A 17328-nucleotide genomic window follows, 5' to 3' on the forward strand; every position below is an offset into this window, starting at 1 on the left:
TCATAAACAGCACTTAAGACCGAGACATGTATTATTGAGGATATTAAGGTATTAATGTATATAACCCTTGGAGTTTGCATACTGAAGCTGGTTATGCTACTAATTATCTGTGTGACCTCTTGCTGCTACACAGAGAAAATTACATACACTTGGTCTCTGTATCAGGAATTGGGAGCCTAAACTCCATAGAAAAATAATATGTTACAGAAATTGCAGAAAACAAAAAATATAAAGTTGCAATAAAAAGACATTTCTTTTGTATAACTTACAAGAGAAAGACTATTGTGGATGGGGAAGGATTAATATATACAGATATAAAATATTAAAATATATATAAAAGATTAAACTATATATAAACCTCCATAATTTATCTCTAATAGGCAGGGAAGAAGGAGAATGTGTGAACTGCAGGAGCTTTCCTGGTTGTAAATCTCTGGGAATTTTGTTGTTCACTATAAGAACTGCTTAAACTAACTCGAGGAGAAATTAGCACAGTGGTAGGGCGTTTGCCTTGCGCGCAGCCAGCCTGGCCAAGCTGGGTTCGATTCCTCCGCCCCTCTCGGAGAGCCTGGTAAGCTACCCAGAGTATTCAATATGCCAAATACAGAAACAAGAAGTCTCACAATGGAGACATTACTGGGCCTGCTCAAGCAAATCAATGAACAACGGGAGGACAGATTACTAAGAATTTATTCATTCAGCAACTACTCCACACAGATTAGTGGTGCCTTTGTCATGGAAACTGTGATAACATTGCATTGTTCCTTAGTGGCAAGTAGCACTGTAGCACTGTCCTCCCTTTTTTCAGTCGATTTGCTCGAGCGGGCCCAGTAACATTGTGAGATGTGTTGTTACTGTGTTTGGCATATGGAATCGGTCATAGGGAGCTGGCCAGGCTTTTGCTGTGCGGGTGAGATACTCTCGGTAGCTTGCTAGGCTCTCTGAAAGGGCTGGAGGAATTGAACTCGGGTCCGCCGATGGACCAGCCGTGTGCAAGGCAGATGTCCAACCCACTGTACTATCGCTCCAGCCCAGTGGCAGGTAGAGAGACACAAAATAAATTGTTCAACAATAAGCAAATAAATGGGGGCCAGGAGTATAGCCCCCTAAAGGGGGACATGCATAACCTGCATTTGAGCCGGATTCAATCCCTGACACAAAAGCACTATCAGTTGTAATTCTAGAGTCCCCTGGGCAGTGCAGAGTGTGACCCTGAGACCCCCAACAGCACTGGGACAAGCTAGGGCATCTCCAGAAAAATAGGACCAGAACGGTGTTACATTATCAGGACCTTGCACTAGAGTCGGTTGGCTAAGAATCTCCCGTGGGACCCTCAGGGCCTGCTGAGTGTCACTTATTAGCCCCAACTTTCCCCCACCAAAAGAAAACAAATAATATTATTTTAATAATAATAATAATAAATTTTTACCTGGACACCACCTGCACTTCCCCAAACCTTGAAGTTTTGGAACACAGTGACCCCAGTGCCATCATCCCACGGGGGCCGAAACTGAGGATACACAAAAAGCCCATACCTAGAAAGCAAGAAAAAGAGGGGCATTTAGCTCATTTCTGTTTCAGAAAGAATCACTTTTTCCACGTTGTTTGAAATCAAAGTACCAATGAAAAGTTAATGCAATGTTTTAGGTACGAGAGCTTAACTTTTATTCCTGTAAATGAAAGTAGGGATTATAGGTATTATATTATTTGCGTTAAATGATTTTCATGCTCTCATTTCCATAGGTTAAAATCATAGCAATCATCATAAATGGAATCTCATTAAATTTTTTATAATTACATTTTCCATTTTGTTCATTTTCTTGGAGCAAGCTATGTGATATAAATTTGTTTCGGGTCTGCTAAGGGGGCAGGCTAGGGGTTTCGGAGGGTAATTGGGGTCATGGGTGGGGGAGGCCACACAGATGGAGGGACTGGTGTTCAAACATTGTATGACTGAAACAATTGTATGAATGACTTTGTAAATCATCGTGTTTCATTTTTTTCTGTCATTTTTAATTAATGTATTTTTATTAAACCTTTTTTTTCAGGCATCTGTGCTCTGATAGTTTACAAACTCAGATGGAGTGGATGACTAGTGTCTTTGTTGCCCAGGTATGCTATCTTTTTGCATCTCTGCACTAAAGTAACCTGACCATAGGAAAATTTTGCACAGTGGGGATTGTTTTTTTCTGGATTTTTTTTTGTAAGTAGTTTATTTTTTCACTTATTTTTAAAATTTATTTTATAAATTTATTTTTTAAATTTATTTTTTAAATTTATTTATTTTTTAATTTTTATTAGTGAAACACCATGAGGTACAGTTGTAGACTTACAAATCTTTGTGCTTGGGTTTCAATTATACAATGATCAAATACCCATCCCTCCACCAGTACCCATTTCCCACCACCACGGGTCCCAGTATCCCTCCCACCCGCCATCCCCCCATCCCACCCTGCCTCTGTAGCAGGGCATTTCCTTTTGTTCTCTCTCTCCTATTGGGTGTTGTGGTTTGCAGAAGAGGCTTTGAGTGGCAATCATGTTTGGTCTATAGTCTACTTTCAACATGCTTCTCCCATCCTGCAAGGATCCTCCCAGCACCCTTTATTTGGTGCTCCCTTCTCTATCTGAGCTCTCTTTTCCCCTAGCATGTGTGGCTGGCCTCCAAGCCATGGAACAAAATTCCTGGTACTAATCTCAGCCATTCTTGGGTGTTAGTCTCCTATTTTGTTACTTTATGTTCCCCAAAGGAATGCAATCTTTCTGTGTCTATCCCGCTCTTTCTGACTCATTTTGCTTAACATGATACTTTAATCATCGTGTTTTAATAAACAAAGTTTTAAAAAGGAAAGAAACATAGGAGTAAGGTATAAAAAGATTAAGGGTCAGGGAGATAATTCTAGCACCCTTCTCCCTGACTTTTGTTACATCGCCCCCAGATTTTCTTCTCTGGAACTATCTGCGCCCAGTTCTCAGCACTCAACAGGATACAGCCTGCCATCGCTCCATCTTTTTTTTTATCTGCAGCCCCTATATATTCACCCTCTTCATAGGATTCTGGATACCTGTATAGCCATCAGTTACTAGGTTTCTACCATTATTCTGTGTTCTCTGAAGTTCATCAGGTCCACCCTCTCTAAATTTCACATAAAATCTCAATGTAGTTAGGTTTTCCATTTTACAAATAAGGGCTCTGACTCAAATTTATAAAATAAATAAAAGCTATACATTAATATAATAAAGTTGGGGTCTACTTCACTCTAAAGTTCCTGTTTTTCTATGCTCCTCAAACGCCCTCCTGCGCCTCCTTGGCCCATGTCCTTGTCATGTGATGGGCTCAAGTCACAGGCAAAGAGCTGCTTCGCCAAGCCAGATCTTCCCAGTCAGCCCCGGCCCTCCGGTCTCTCAGGGATTCTGCATTGTCGGTTGATTCCAATCTCTTTAAAACGAGATTGTTTTGCTATTGAATTTTATTTATTATTTATTTATTAATTTTTATTGCCCTCCATCTTTTCTTTTTATTTTTCATTAAATCACCCTGAAGTACACAGTTACAAAGTCGTTATGATTGGGTCTCAGTCACACAATGTTTCAACACCAGTCTCTTCACGAACATCAGTTTCCTACCACCAGTATCCCTAGTATCCTTCCTTCCACCCGACTCCCCCCATCTCTAGTCTGATTCTTTTTTCCCCTAGTCAAACCCAGCAGTGCTCAGGATCACTTCTGTTCTAAGAGATGACTCCTGGTGGGTATCAGCGGAACCGTGTGCAATGGCAGAGACCCAACTAGGTCAGCAGCATGTAAAGCAAGTGCCTTAATCCCTAGACTCTTTCCAACCATCTCTTTTGAATTTCCTTTGGCCACAAAAGGCACACCTGCCCTTACAAGTGACTAGCCTCTTCCTTTTTTCTCTATTCACTACCAAACTACTGCAGTCCAACACACTTCCACAGATGCATTGTCAACCTCACAAAAAGGACAAAAGTTATAACCCCCCGATAGCATTATCCACACACACACACACACACACACACACACACACACACACACCATATTAAAGCATAATTCTTACCCAAAAAGCAGAAGAGTTTCCCCAAAGTTACCTTATACAGGAATGTGCACTATTTTGAGTGAAGGATATAAGTGGTTCTTGAGATGTTTGGTTGGTCACAAGATGGAAAAAGAAACCATAACCAGCAACACACACCTTGTTTCCCTACAGAAATGAAAGGTAATTAAATATTAGTTCGTATATAGTAAAATTGCTGGGGGGGGTGGAGAAAAGAGTCCTATTATCATGTATTCTGCCATTTCATTCACTTCCTGTCAAGGTATATTGATACTCATCCTCTTTGCTTCTTCTCCTGAGATCAAATATGCAGTTGATCCTTTAAAAAAAATCTGAGGCTTTAAAATAACAGGGATTGGGGCTGCAGTGATAGCACAGTGGTTAGGGCATTTGCCTTGCACACGCCCTAACCCGGGTTCGATTCCCAGCATGCCATATGGTCCCCCAAGCACGGCCAGGAGTACATGAACCAGGAGTAACCCCTGTGCATCTCCAAGTGTGACCCAAAAAGCAAAAAAATAAAATAAAATAAAATAACAGGGATCACGTTTTTTTTCTTTTCTAAGTTTCAGTATTCATAAATTCTAACAACTGCTAAAGACGGTCGACTGAATACTTCTGTGGAGAATAGGTTATACACAGGGCCAGTGCACATTTAACAAGGATTTTTGATGATAGGGACAGATTAACCCTTGCATTCTCAAGAGACTCTCTGCTCTCTTCGAATAGAGAGCTTAACTTGATTATAGTTTTCTCACCTCACCAAGTGTGTTCGTATTCTAAAACGTGCTTGTTAGCTTCTAGACTGAGTTTCTTGTGACAGCAATCCCAGCCTCTTCTCTGGCATATCCAAGTACATGAAATGACTCTCACTTTAAAGACAAGATACACCAAATTGTTCTTTCTGGGGGCCAGAGCAATAGTACAGCAGACAGGGTACGTGTCTTGCATGTGGCCTACCCAGGTTGGATCACCAGAATCCTATATGGTTCTGCAAAACCTGCCAGAATTGATCTCAGATTGCCGAGCCAGGAATGAACCCAGTTTGGGCCACCCCAAAAAGAAAAAAAGGAAAAAATCATTTCTCTGGAATTTGTGCAAATTTAACTGAAGGCTGAAGGCCATGATTACACCAATCGTGTCTTAGTTCTGAGACAAAGCAAGTCAAATGCAACTTAAATTTTCTCAATGTACTCTTACCCTAGTAAAATATTTTAAATGATTTTAGCATTTCTTTGTAACATTTACCAAAAAATTGATGTATTTTATATGTACCAAAGCTTAAATTCTCCATTGGATCACATGCATTGTGATTTCTAATTCTGACCAAAATGTACACAATTAAGTTAGCTTTACACATTCAATAAAGTGCTGGCAATTAGTTATCATAGTAACATATTCCAAAGCAGAATAAAAAGCTGACTTCCCCAAATAGCTAACAATATACACAGACGTATTTTGTTTGGGCCACAGAATTTTTTTATAAAGTTTTTCATTTTGTTTCCGACACTTTTAAATCTGAAAATGTAAGAAATTCAGGTTCACACTTTCAGATTTTTTTTTAAATAACAGTGAGCCCTTGCACTATTGAGGTATAAAACTGTATTTTCATAATTCTACTGCATATTATATATTACTGCAAATGACCGGTATTGCAATAAATTCTGATCTGAAAATTATTTGGGGGGACCAGAGTGATAGTACAGTAGGTAGGGCGCTTGTCTTGTACATAGCTAGCACGGGCTCCATCCCTGGCACCCCATATAGTATGCTGAGGCCTCTGGGAGTGATCCCTGAGTGCAGAACCAGGAGTACAGCCTAAGCACATCCAGGTGTGGCCCCCCAAAACAATAATAATTATGATTATGGAGTCTGAGTTCCTCCAGGATAGACGTATCTCAGCTGGAGCTACTGTCTGCATGACTGATGAGTTCTTTTTGCCAATCTCCCCTGTTCACTCAGTCATATCAGGGTTCCCAAAGACATTTGAATTTTTTAACTTCTGAACACCAGATGGTAAAATAAAAGATATATTGGCTGTTCTATGTTTTCGTGGAGAAAGTCAAGGGTCATTACATCGCATTGCTGGGCTACTTCCTTATGATTGTGTGTGCATGCGTCTCCCCCACCTGCAGGCTCATCGAAGGGCAAGATGCCCAGTCTACCTGGAGAACAGGAGTCAGCAAAGATGCTACTCCGCCAGCCTCAGGCCTGGCATTTGTGCCACAAGGATCTTGGGAACCTAAAAGGCTCCCACCTGCTTCAACCCCAATCACTGAGAGGGTTAGACCCGGCTGTCTGGTGTGATGAGCAGAGTGCCTCAGGAATGTCCTCTCCATAAGCATCTCAGCCTCCCAGGAGCACAGGATTATGAGGTGAACACAGGTCATCCTAACATCACAGCGCAGAAAAGATTGCAGATCAGTGAGGATGTGGCACTGGGCCACCCGCCAACGCACTCTAGATCTTTCTGAGAGAACACTTCAGAGCAGAGTGACCTCTGCATACAGCTCCCAGGGACTCTGTTAAAAGAATCTTGCTCAACCAGCTTCTCACAACTTTTGTATACACCCAGGAGAGGGACACCACCAGAAATTGCAAATAAAAAGACCAGACCAGTCAAATTTAAGTTTTAAATTTTAAAAATGCATTTTATGCATAAGCGTGTTCCAAATACATATTGGAACATGATATATTTACACCAATATTGTTAAACTATATTTTCTATATTATTTATATTAATCTATATCTAATGTTATGATGTGCATAAACAAATACATATAAAAGGTATGTATTTCCTTTTATCAGTGGGTTGTTAGTTTATTTTTAATAGCATTTGGGAGAAGTTTACTGAAGTTACATTACCTTCATTATATTTTTGTATCTTACCTACATTATATTTTTGGTATGCATTAATAAAAAATCAACATGCTACGTTAAGTTTATCACTGAAAAATCCTATTCTGTTCTTTGCCAAACAATGGGTCTCCCTTGCCCAACTTTCTGTCTCTTCCCTCTGATGTCCATTGATGGGTCTAAATTTACCAAGATGTGATCTGTTTTCTCTGAAAGTCCTAACCCGAAGATATGTAAAATCCAAATCTCTAGTACCCATCATTAGAGAGTCTGACTTGCAGGTTTTAGGAGTGATGTAGCCAGGAGATGAACAAGATATAAACAATATTCTGTACCATGAGCATGCCTGGTCTTTCAAAGAATACAGATGGTCTTTAGACCCCAGTTTGAAAATCAGTTCTCTGGAAGCGACTGATTTTCATCAACTGTTAACTTTAAAATCATCAAGGAGGTGTTCTATAGGACAATCTAGTGATCTCGAAGACATTCAAAAGGAAGAAACATTGAAAAAATTCATTTCCTGGAATTTTGGTCCCGGGTGGCTTGGAGACCCACAGCAAAATAAGCCACTGTTGGAACTAAAGGAAGTTAGACATGAGGGTGTAAATCTATTTCTAGATCACCAGTAAAATAGAATTGCCCAATTCAGTGCAAAGTTCATTTTCGTTGAGATTTTTTCCTATTTTATATAACCAAGTGCATAGTAATAAGATTTATACTAAAGATTTTGATAAAGTGAGTCTTTTAGAGTACAGATATCAGGGTTTTTTTTTTTTTTTTGCTTTCTGGGTCACACCCGAAGATGCACAGGGGTTACTCCTGGCTCTGCACTCAGGAGTCACTCCTGGCAGTACTCAGGGGACCATATAGGATGCTGAGAATTGAACCCGGGTCAGCCGCATGCAAGGCAAATGCCCTACCTGCTGTGCTATCTCTCCAGCCCCAGATGTTAGATTTTAAAGACATGTATTTCCCCAATATTCTGACTTATGTATCATTATAATTTCACAAACCAAAAAAAAAACAAACAAAAGAGAAAAAAAGGAAAAGAAAGAGAAAAAAGAAAAAGAGAAAAGAAGAAAAAAGAAAAGAGAGAAAAGGGGAAGGGAAGGAAGGGGAGAGGAGGGAAGGGAAGGGAAGGGGGAAGGGAGGGGAGGAGCCGGGGGAGGGGAGGGGAGGGGAGAAACTTCGAAATACAATAACTGCCACCCACAGACTTCATGTGTGTCTAGGCTCAAATTATTATAAATTGTTGTCTAATCAAGACAAAGCCCAGAAAGTAGATGCCCAGTAACTGGGTGTAAGTAAGGAAATACAGGCTGCCTCTTTACAATAGCCAGAAACTAGAAGAAACCTGAGTGCCCAAGAACAGATGACTGGTTAAAGAAACTTTGGGACATCTACACAATCGGGTACTATGTAGCTGTTAGAAAAGATGAAGTCATGAAATTTACATACAAGTGGTACAACATGGAAAGTATCATGCTAAGCGAAATGAATCAGAAAGAGAGGGATAGGCAGAGAAAGATTGCATTCATCTGGGGGATATAAAGTAACAAAATATGAGATTAATACCCAAGAATAGCCGAGATCAGTACCAGGAGGATTACTCCATAGCTTAGAGGCCAGCCGGGCATTCTAGGGGAAAGGGCAGCTCAGATAGAGAAGGGAGCACCAAATAAAGGGTGTTTGGAGGATCCTCCCAGGAGGGCAGATGCATGTTGAAAGTAGACTATGGAATGAACATGTTTGCCACTCAATGCCTCTTTTGCAGAACACAACACCCAAAAGGAGAGAGAGAACAAAAGGGAATGCCCTGCCACAGAGGCAGGGTAGGATGAGGGGGGGATGGGGGATGGGAGGGATACTGGGACCCGTGGTGGTGGAGAATGGGCACTGGTGGAGGGATGGGTACTCGATCATTGTATAACTGAAACCCAAGCACAAAAATTTGTAAGTCTACAACTGTGCCTCATGGTGTTTCACTAATACAAATTTAAGAAAAAAATTTCAAAGCATCACAGTCAGATTTAACAAAGGAGTGAAATCTTAACCTTCTGAGAAAAATCCAAAAAATATACCCCCCTTCTGTATCCACCATACAGGGGGGAAACGGTTTGATTGGTTTAGAATGCACAGTGCGATATATGAGGAAGGGACCGGCCTGATATTCACTGTAGGCAAGGAAAACAAATAAGATTTTCAAGAGTACTACAAAAGATGAGAGTTCTGAAATTCTATTATTACAAGGACTGGGCATGACTAAGATTAAACATCAAGTTAAGGAGGATTATTGAGAGGAGAACTTTGAGCTACTACAAAACATAAGATGGTGATCGCCTGAAAATATTATTGACACCAGTGTAGAGAGGAAGGTACATGGACATGGAGGAAAGAACAATTATGATAAAGAAAGGACAAAAATAGTTGGAAATGATCACTCTGGACAGAACTAAGTCCTGTCTAAGAACTTAGACAGAACTAAGTGTTGACAGTAAGTAAAGTGATATGCATGGTAGTAACCTTTCGGCATCTGTATTGCAAACCATAATGCCCAAAAGGATAGAGAGGAAGAGAGAGTGGGAGATGAAAGAGAAAGAAGAGGAGAGAAGAGGGGAGGAGAGGGGAGAGGAGGGTGGGGGAGGAACAGGGAGAGGAGGAACAGGAAGGGGAGGGGAGAGAAAGAAAGGAAAGTACCTGCCATAGAAGCAGGCTGGGGGCAGGGGTGGAGTCAGTGAATGGGAGGGAAACTGAGGACACCGGTGCTAGGAAATGTACACTGGTGGAGAAAATGGTATTACATATTACATAACATCGGCTGGAGCGATAGCACAGCGGTAGGGCGTTCGCCTTACAAGCGGCCAACATGGCCGACCCGAGTTCGATTCCTCCGCCCCTCTCGGAGAGCCCGGCAAGCTACCGAGAGTATTCGATATGCCAGACACAGTAACAACAAAGTCTCCAATGGAGACGTTACTGGGCCCGCTCGAGCAAATCGATGATCAACGGGAGGGCCTTTACCTTTACCTTACCTTTATCTCATGGTGATTCAAAAAAATATTATATTAAGAATTAAAAGAGGTAGTTCTTAAATACTGAAAACAGAGCTTTTTTACAGCCTCTTACAAAGTTCAAGAAGTTTTATTACAATCTGAGTATGGGAGTACTGAGAAGATTCCAATCATGTTATGTTAGATGTCGGTTTTTTTTTTTTCTAGTTATTCTTAGCTTCTGTAAGCTTTTATTGCAGTCATTCTCGATCAATGTTTAATTGACTTTAATTCCGAGTTAGAAGGACTCCAGTTATCATTTGAGGTAGCTGCTGTCTGGTTTAGACACTGACCCACTAGCAGCTGTACACTAGAACTCCCTAGAGAAGGGGGTTGTAAGGAACTTGATTCTCTGGGAAGCAACCAAAGATGACCACAACTGCATGCCCAAAAATGCACACACACATGCACACAAACACTGAACAAAGAAGATATGGGAAAAAAACCCTTAAGTATGTTTGTTTAAAACCAACAAGATCCAACTCCTGCCAGTGTGAGTGGAAGTGCAATGCCCTAATCCCAGACATCTTCAGTCTCAACGCAAGTGTGAATAACAGTGGACCTTGAGATTATTACTGGTGCTGGTCAAGTAACCAGCTCTGTCAGCATCACAGGCTCTGGTTCTTTAACTTTGGCCTATTATTCACTAAAGGCCTCAAGACATTTTATCCTGGGGGTTTAATAATTAGTCACCAATTCCTCCCTTTTTCTTTCATTCAGGTGCATGCTTTCTTCCTTTGTGATCTATTGCCACATTCTCTATTTATTTTAAATTTTGAACACCTCTAATTTCCTAAGGCCATTTAAATTTCTAATCACACCATTCTCCTATCACATGATACTCAACAAAGCTGACTTTATTTTTTTTTTAATTTTTATTAGTGAAACACCATGAGGTACAGTTGTAGACTTACAAATTTTTGTGCTTGGGTTTTACTTATACAATGATCGAGGACCCATCCCTCCACCAGTGCCCATTCTCCACCACCACCAGTCCCAGTTTCCCTCCCACGCCCCATCCCCCCAATCCCATCCTGCCTCTGTGGCAGAGCATTCCCTTCTGTTCTCTCTCTCCTTTTGGGTGCTGTGGTTTGCAAAAGAGGCATTGAGTGGCTATCATGTTCGGTCTACAGTCTACTTTAACAAAGGTGACTTTAGAATGTTGTTGATAATGAGGCCAAATGGTTATTCAAGATCCTAACATAGCTTCAGGCAGCCAGAACCATCTCTAAGACCCCAATTAACTTTGGGTGGCATATTCTAGAGTGGTGGACGTCAATATAAGACGGTTTTGTTCAAAGGATATTTGGATGTCCAGAGACATTTTTATTGTTAACACTTTCTAGAAAGGGATACTACTAGAACTTAGTAGGCGAAATTGTAAATACTGATATACAGAGGGCAAGAACCCACAACAAAGAGCTGTTCTGTCCAAAAGATTAATATCAACATGATTAAGAAACTCTAATCTAAACGGGATCCATGTGCTGCTGAAATTACCCATATATACTTTCCAGAACCTCACTACAAACCTAAATACAAAAACATAGATAATTACAATAAGAATACTTTGACAGTCTTTACTAGGAAAAAGGGTGTGTGATTGATATATATATATACACATATATATGTGTGTGTATATATGAATGATTGTGTGTATATACATACACATTTATATAAATACAAATATGTATGCACATATGAGCTGGTATTCCCTAAAATAGAAGAGATATTCGCATTGAGTCACTTATCCCAATTCATCCCTCTCGAGTGAAAACATGACATTCAAACGTGATTCTTGGCTTCAGGAAGAATTGCTGTCACCGCCTTGGCAGTACAAGTGTCCAATATAGCTCTTCAGCTCTCATAGATACACAAGGAGGTAACATAACTATTGATTCTCAGTTACAATTACACAACTGAAAACTTCCTCGGGGAAATACATGGGAAACTCCATCTTCCATATAGCCTGTGTTGAGTGGCTGTGTCTCCACCACTTCTATGAGTCACAGGAAAGGCCACGCGGATATAGAAACCAAGAGTTTGAGAATGAGGGCTTCTTAAGCACTCTCATTTTCTGCAAGTGTACACGTAATGATCAAGATATGCTTGAGGCTAAAAGCGATCCCTTGGACATATATCTCTACTTCATTATCAAGAAGACGCTAGTTTTCTAGCAAGAGTCCACCAGGGAGGAAAAAATTCAAACATTTCACGAACAGATTTCAAGGACTCGATCCTTATTCACCGCTTTGCCAGACAGGTGCAGAAAGAGCATGCATTTTGAGCAACTGAATAGATTTGTTAAATAGATGAATAGAATCATCTGCACTAGTGCCATTTGTTTTTATTCAGCATCTGGGTGATCATATATAAGCCCTCTCCAAGTACATTTACTTGGCAGGATATTGCAACTTTGGCCTTCTGTTAGATGATAAGGTTCACTTTTACTATGCAAGAAGCACTTGCACCGTTAGATCACATTATTTTCCAGTCCTTTCTACTCTCCATTCTAATTGGGTATGCTCCAAATGATTCATGAGGAAAAAAAAACCACATATTTATGCAAGCAGCCAGAGGCTTGTGGGGAAGGGTTTAGGCAAGCAGGGAATTTTGTGTGGAAATCAATTCTTTGCGGAAGTCAATGTATTATGGACATCCAAGCAAGAGAAATTCCAGAGAGAAATTAGCTGCCCATGTAAGTCAGCTCCTTCAGGTGCGCATCTGTAGTCACTAGCAAAAAGTAAGTTAACCCTTCAGGCAGCTCTTAAATATACATTAGCTATTGAGTAAGAAGAGCTAGGGAGCTGAAATTGAGCTTTTAAATACAGAATTCCTTACGAAATCGATTCACAAACCAGAACAAATTCCCCTCAAATTAAATGCATGTTTCTAAGAGGCTTGTCATCAGGGTTTCTCTTGCAGACTACCCTAAACAGAAGGCTGGTCACAGGGAATTTCTTGTACCTTTGTAAATATGGCTACTCTAGAGCTCTGGACTTTAGTAGTTTTCACTGTTTGAGAGCAAAGACTTTCCTGTCTGAGGTTGAGACAGACTAAATCTACCAGAAAGATGAAGCCTCCAGATAGAGAGCAAAGAATCCCCAGAAAAGTAACCAGAAACTCAGATGTCATAGACATCAAGAGAAGATAGCCATAAATGGAATTAGTTATAGGTAGTGTTTGAGGAAAAAGTCTAGCAATTTATTTCTTAAAAGTACAATGGAGTACTATATAGCTGTTAGAAAAGATGAAGTCATGAAATTTACATACAAGTGGTACTACATGGAAAGTATCATGCTAAGCGAAATGAGTCAGAAAGAGCGGGATAAACACAGAAAGATTGCATTCATCTGGGGAACATAAAGCAACAAAATGGGAGACTAACACCCAGGAGTGGTTGAGATTAGTACCAGGAATTTTGCTCCATGACTTGGAGGCCAGCCACACGTGTTAGGGGAAAAGGAAGCTCAGATAGAGAAGAGAGCACCATATAAAGGGTGTTGGGAGGATCCTCCCAGGATGGGAGAAGCATGCTGAAAGTAGACTATAGACCGAACATGATTGCCACTCAATGCCTCTCTTGCAAAACACAGGACCCAAAAGAATAGAGAAAGAACAAGGGGAAATGCCCTGCCACAGAGGCAGGGTGGGATGGGGGGGATAGGGGGTGGGAGGGATGCTGGGAGCCGTGGTGATGGAGGATGGGTGCCGGTAGAGGGATGGGTACTTGATCATTGTATAACTGAAACCCAAGCACAAAAATTTGTAAGTCTATAACTGTACCTCATGGTGTTTCACTAATAAAAAAAAGAATAAACAAGCCAAAACTTGAAAAAAAGTATACAAAGGAAGACTATGAATTCCCTGGAGACATCAATAGACCCATCAGACTTGAGTTCTTGCTAGCAAGAAGGCACCAACACCATATTTTGTCATCAGAAAAACTACCCTAGATTTGACTCAGATACAACCTGAGCAGAGTGGTGGACAAACCACTTGTGCCTGTGAAGAATAATAGCAGAATTCATAGTTAAAACTCCCTTGAACTACACAGACGAGAGGGTGAGTAAACTCTAAAGATGGCTGACTAGAAGCTAAGGTGAATTCACACACTGTGACACTGTCTTAGAACCTAGGCCCTGGGTCAATGTCATTCAGGAATGATAAAAACCACAAATTTATATGAGTTACAGAGGGTTCAATTTCTTTTTTTTCCTCTCCATCTTCTCTGCCAGGCCATAGAACTCAAGCCAAACTTATATAAGAAAAGAAGCTTTAGACTTCTGGGGTTGATTTTCCAGTCACAAGTGTTAGATCACCTTATTCAAATCTAATTTAGAGCTTGAATTGAGCTGATAGTATTGTCCCAGTGTGGGTTTCCTGCACTTCAGGGCTGGTTATGCCTATAACCACTGGAGAGAAGTCAGGAGGAGAGTACAAAAACTGCTCTATTATAATTGCACATTTCTTATCATGTAATATTATTTTTAAAGTATAAGACATGTGTTTGGGGTTTTGGGGCCACATTCAGTGGTTCTCAGGGGTTACTCCTGAATCTTTACTCAGGGATTATGCCCAGCAGGGTTCTAGGAATCATATGAGGTGGAGAGAAACTACTTTAGACAGGTCATATTGTGGTGAATGATATGATGTTCAGCTATGCGAAAAGATAAAGAGGCCAGAGAGAAAGAAAACTGGCAAGGCACTTCTCTTGCATTTGATTGACCTAGGTTTGATCCCCAACACCACAAATGGTCCCCCAAGCACAACCAGGAGTGATTCCTAAGCACAGAGTCAGGAATAACTCTGAGTACTTCCAGGTGTGCAAACCCCATCAGAAAAAAAAAAAGATGACATACAGTACCTTTTAAAAAAAACTCTAACCTAAGTAGAAATCATCTGCCTCACAGGCATTGGGAGGGATGGGAAGGGGGGGGTATATTGGGGTTCTTGGTGTTGAAAAATGAGTACTGGTGAAGGGAAAGGTTTTTGATCATTGTATTACCGAGACTTAAACCTGAGAGCTTAGTAACTTTTCCCACAGTGATTCAATAAATAAATATAAGAAGAAAAATAATAAATAAAATTATGAAAAAAAGCAAAGTGGAGTTCATGCCCAATTCAATCAGCTAATCAGTGACTGAATAAATAGCAGTACTCCTACATAAAACAAAAAATAAATAAATAAAAAAATAAAAAGAACTCTAACCAACTATAGGAAACGGAGAAGCAAGGCAGGAGTAAGTCCAATACTGAGAACACAAAGGAACTATAGTTCCTTAAGAGGTGGTCAAACTCAGAGCTCCTTATGGAGCAGGACAAAAAGTCATCATCTGCAAACAGTGCCTCCAAATGCGGAAATGCCCTTCAGCCAAAACCAGAAAGGGAAGGCTTCCCTATCACCTCTCTTTGTGTTCCACTAGAACACAGAAACACAGAAACACACACACACACACACACACACACACACACACACACACTACATTAACATCACTGTTATTGAAGCCTCTTTATCCCTTTAAAATAAAGGTGTATTTACAATGAATATTCTTTAAAGCGTTCCATGTACTGGTCACATAGAGTGCACTCCATAAAAAACTAACTCGCTATCTGCTTGATGACTAAAATGATCTTTATTGACTCTAAGGGTCTAGAATGGGGCTCCTAAATTTTTTTGGCTTTTTGGGTCACACCGGCGATGCACAGGGGTTACTCCTGGCTCATGAACTCAGGAATTACCCCTGGCGGTGCTCAGGGGACCATATGGGATGCTGGGAATCGAACCCGGGTTGGCCACGTGCAAGGCAAACGCCCTACCCGCTGTGCTATCACTCCAGCCCCGGCTCCTAATTTTTAAGTTTTCCTACTTCTGATCAGCTAACATCTAAGCTCTTAGTTGTGAAACATCTCAGATAATAAAAGTATAAAAGAAACAGCACAGTAGAATCCCAGTGGCACTGCAGAGAAGTCGGAAGGACACAAAGATGAATTCTGACGGAGAAGTCTTAAAGGACTCATTTGTTGTCACAGATTAAAGATCTTGTTTGTTAGTTATCAAATAATTGTGGAATCTAGGAATCTAGTCTTTGTTTCCTCTTTCTTCCCAGTCCCCATCTTTTGTTGTACAACTATGCCTAGATTCATTCGTTATACCTAGGTATCATAGTCTACAGTACTAATGAAGTGTTGTTTAAATCTCGCAGAGCCAATACACCAATCCTCTTGTTCAGTGATTACTTTGTTTCAGACCTTGTGTGCTGGTCTAGATGATAACAATAAGCTACTAGAAAAACTGAAATATTAAGGTCATGGAAGATTAAAATATCAAGAATATACCTAATGCATGTTGGCTGCGTGCAAGGCAAACGCCCTACCGCTGGCTGGAGCGATAGCACAGCGGGTAGGGCGTTCGCCTTACAAGCGGCCAACATGGCCGACCCGAGTTCGATTCCTCCGCCCCTCTCGGAGAGCCCGGCAAGCTACCGAGAGTATTGGATATGCCAGACACAGTAACAACAAAGTCTCCAATGGAGACGTTACTGGGCCCGCTCGAGCAAATCGACGATCAACGGGAGGGCCTTTACCTTTACCTTTACCTTATACCTAATGCATGCACTCAAAAATTCTACTTTACCAGTCTAAAATCTCATTCTCGAGACCTGCGTTTCACTGTTTGCTTTCGAGTCCGTGAAATGGCTCAAAGAGAAAGAAAGAGAATGAATGGAAATGGAAAAAAAAATTTAATGAGAAAATACACAGCTTCTTTTCGACTCGTATTTTTCCTTGCTGACTGGGCATTATTTTTCAGGTCAGCCTGGAAAGGTCTCAGTAACCTATTCAGATTATCCCTCTGACTCCTCACACCTATATATAGCCAGTTCAATTATTTTGGTTAATGAGAGGCCAAGGCACCTTCTCAGAGATGCAAAGTCATACTAAGGGCACCCCTGATACTGAATATGTAGTCATTCCAGTCTCATGCAGGACAATGAGCAGGAAGATCCTGAAAGTTTGTCTCCCTCTTCATCAGTGGTTTTCAACTGCCAGCCCACAGATCAAGGTTGGTTCTTGGATGGATAAAAATTGAAAACGCTTGCTCTGCTCAAAAGGGGGCCAACACATGGTTCTTTAAAGCCCAACGCTTGCTGGCACGGCTGTGCAACAAGCCCTGTAATGACCAACTAGTTAAAAGAGCTCTCACTGTTCTGGGGTCTAGAGTTTGGTTTTCCTCAATCCATGCAGTTCTGCCTCCTTTCCTCCCTGGCATATTAGTTGCCCCTATTAGGCACCTAAAATGGTGTGTAAGTATCTGCTTGAAATAAACATAATTAAGAGTCTAGAGCAGGGTTA

General features: G+C 40.8%; 1 protein-coding gene across 1 annotated transcript in view; it reads right to left on the reverse strand.

Annotated features, from left to right (window-relative positions):
- The window catches only part of PKHD1 (PKHD1 ciliary IPT domain containing fibrocystin/polyductin), a 579380-nt gene that overhangs the window by 307106 nt on the left and 254946 nt on the right, over positions 1–17328 (reverse strand). Inside the window, exons 43-44 of the mRNA XM_056130637.1 lie at positions 4104–4216; positions 1430–1535 (exon numbers count right to left, since the gene is read on the reverse strand). Of these exons, the coding sequence (XP_055986612.1) occupies positions 1430–1535; positions 4104–4216 (219 nt within the window). The remainder of the gene's footprint in view (positions 1–1429; positions 1536–4103; positions 4217–17328) is intronic.

The sequence above is a fragment of the Sorex fumeus genome, unplaced genomic scaffold, assembly GCF_029834395.1.
Source record: "Sorex fumeus unplaced genomic scaffold, SorFum_2.1 ptg000080l, whole genome shotgun sequence".
Taxonomy (NCBI): Eukaryota; Metazoa; Chordata; class Mammalia; order Eulipotyphla; family Soricidae; genus Sorex; species Sorex fumeus.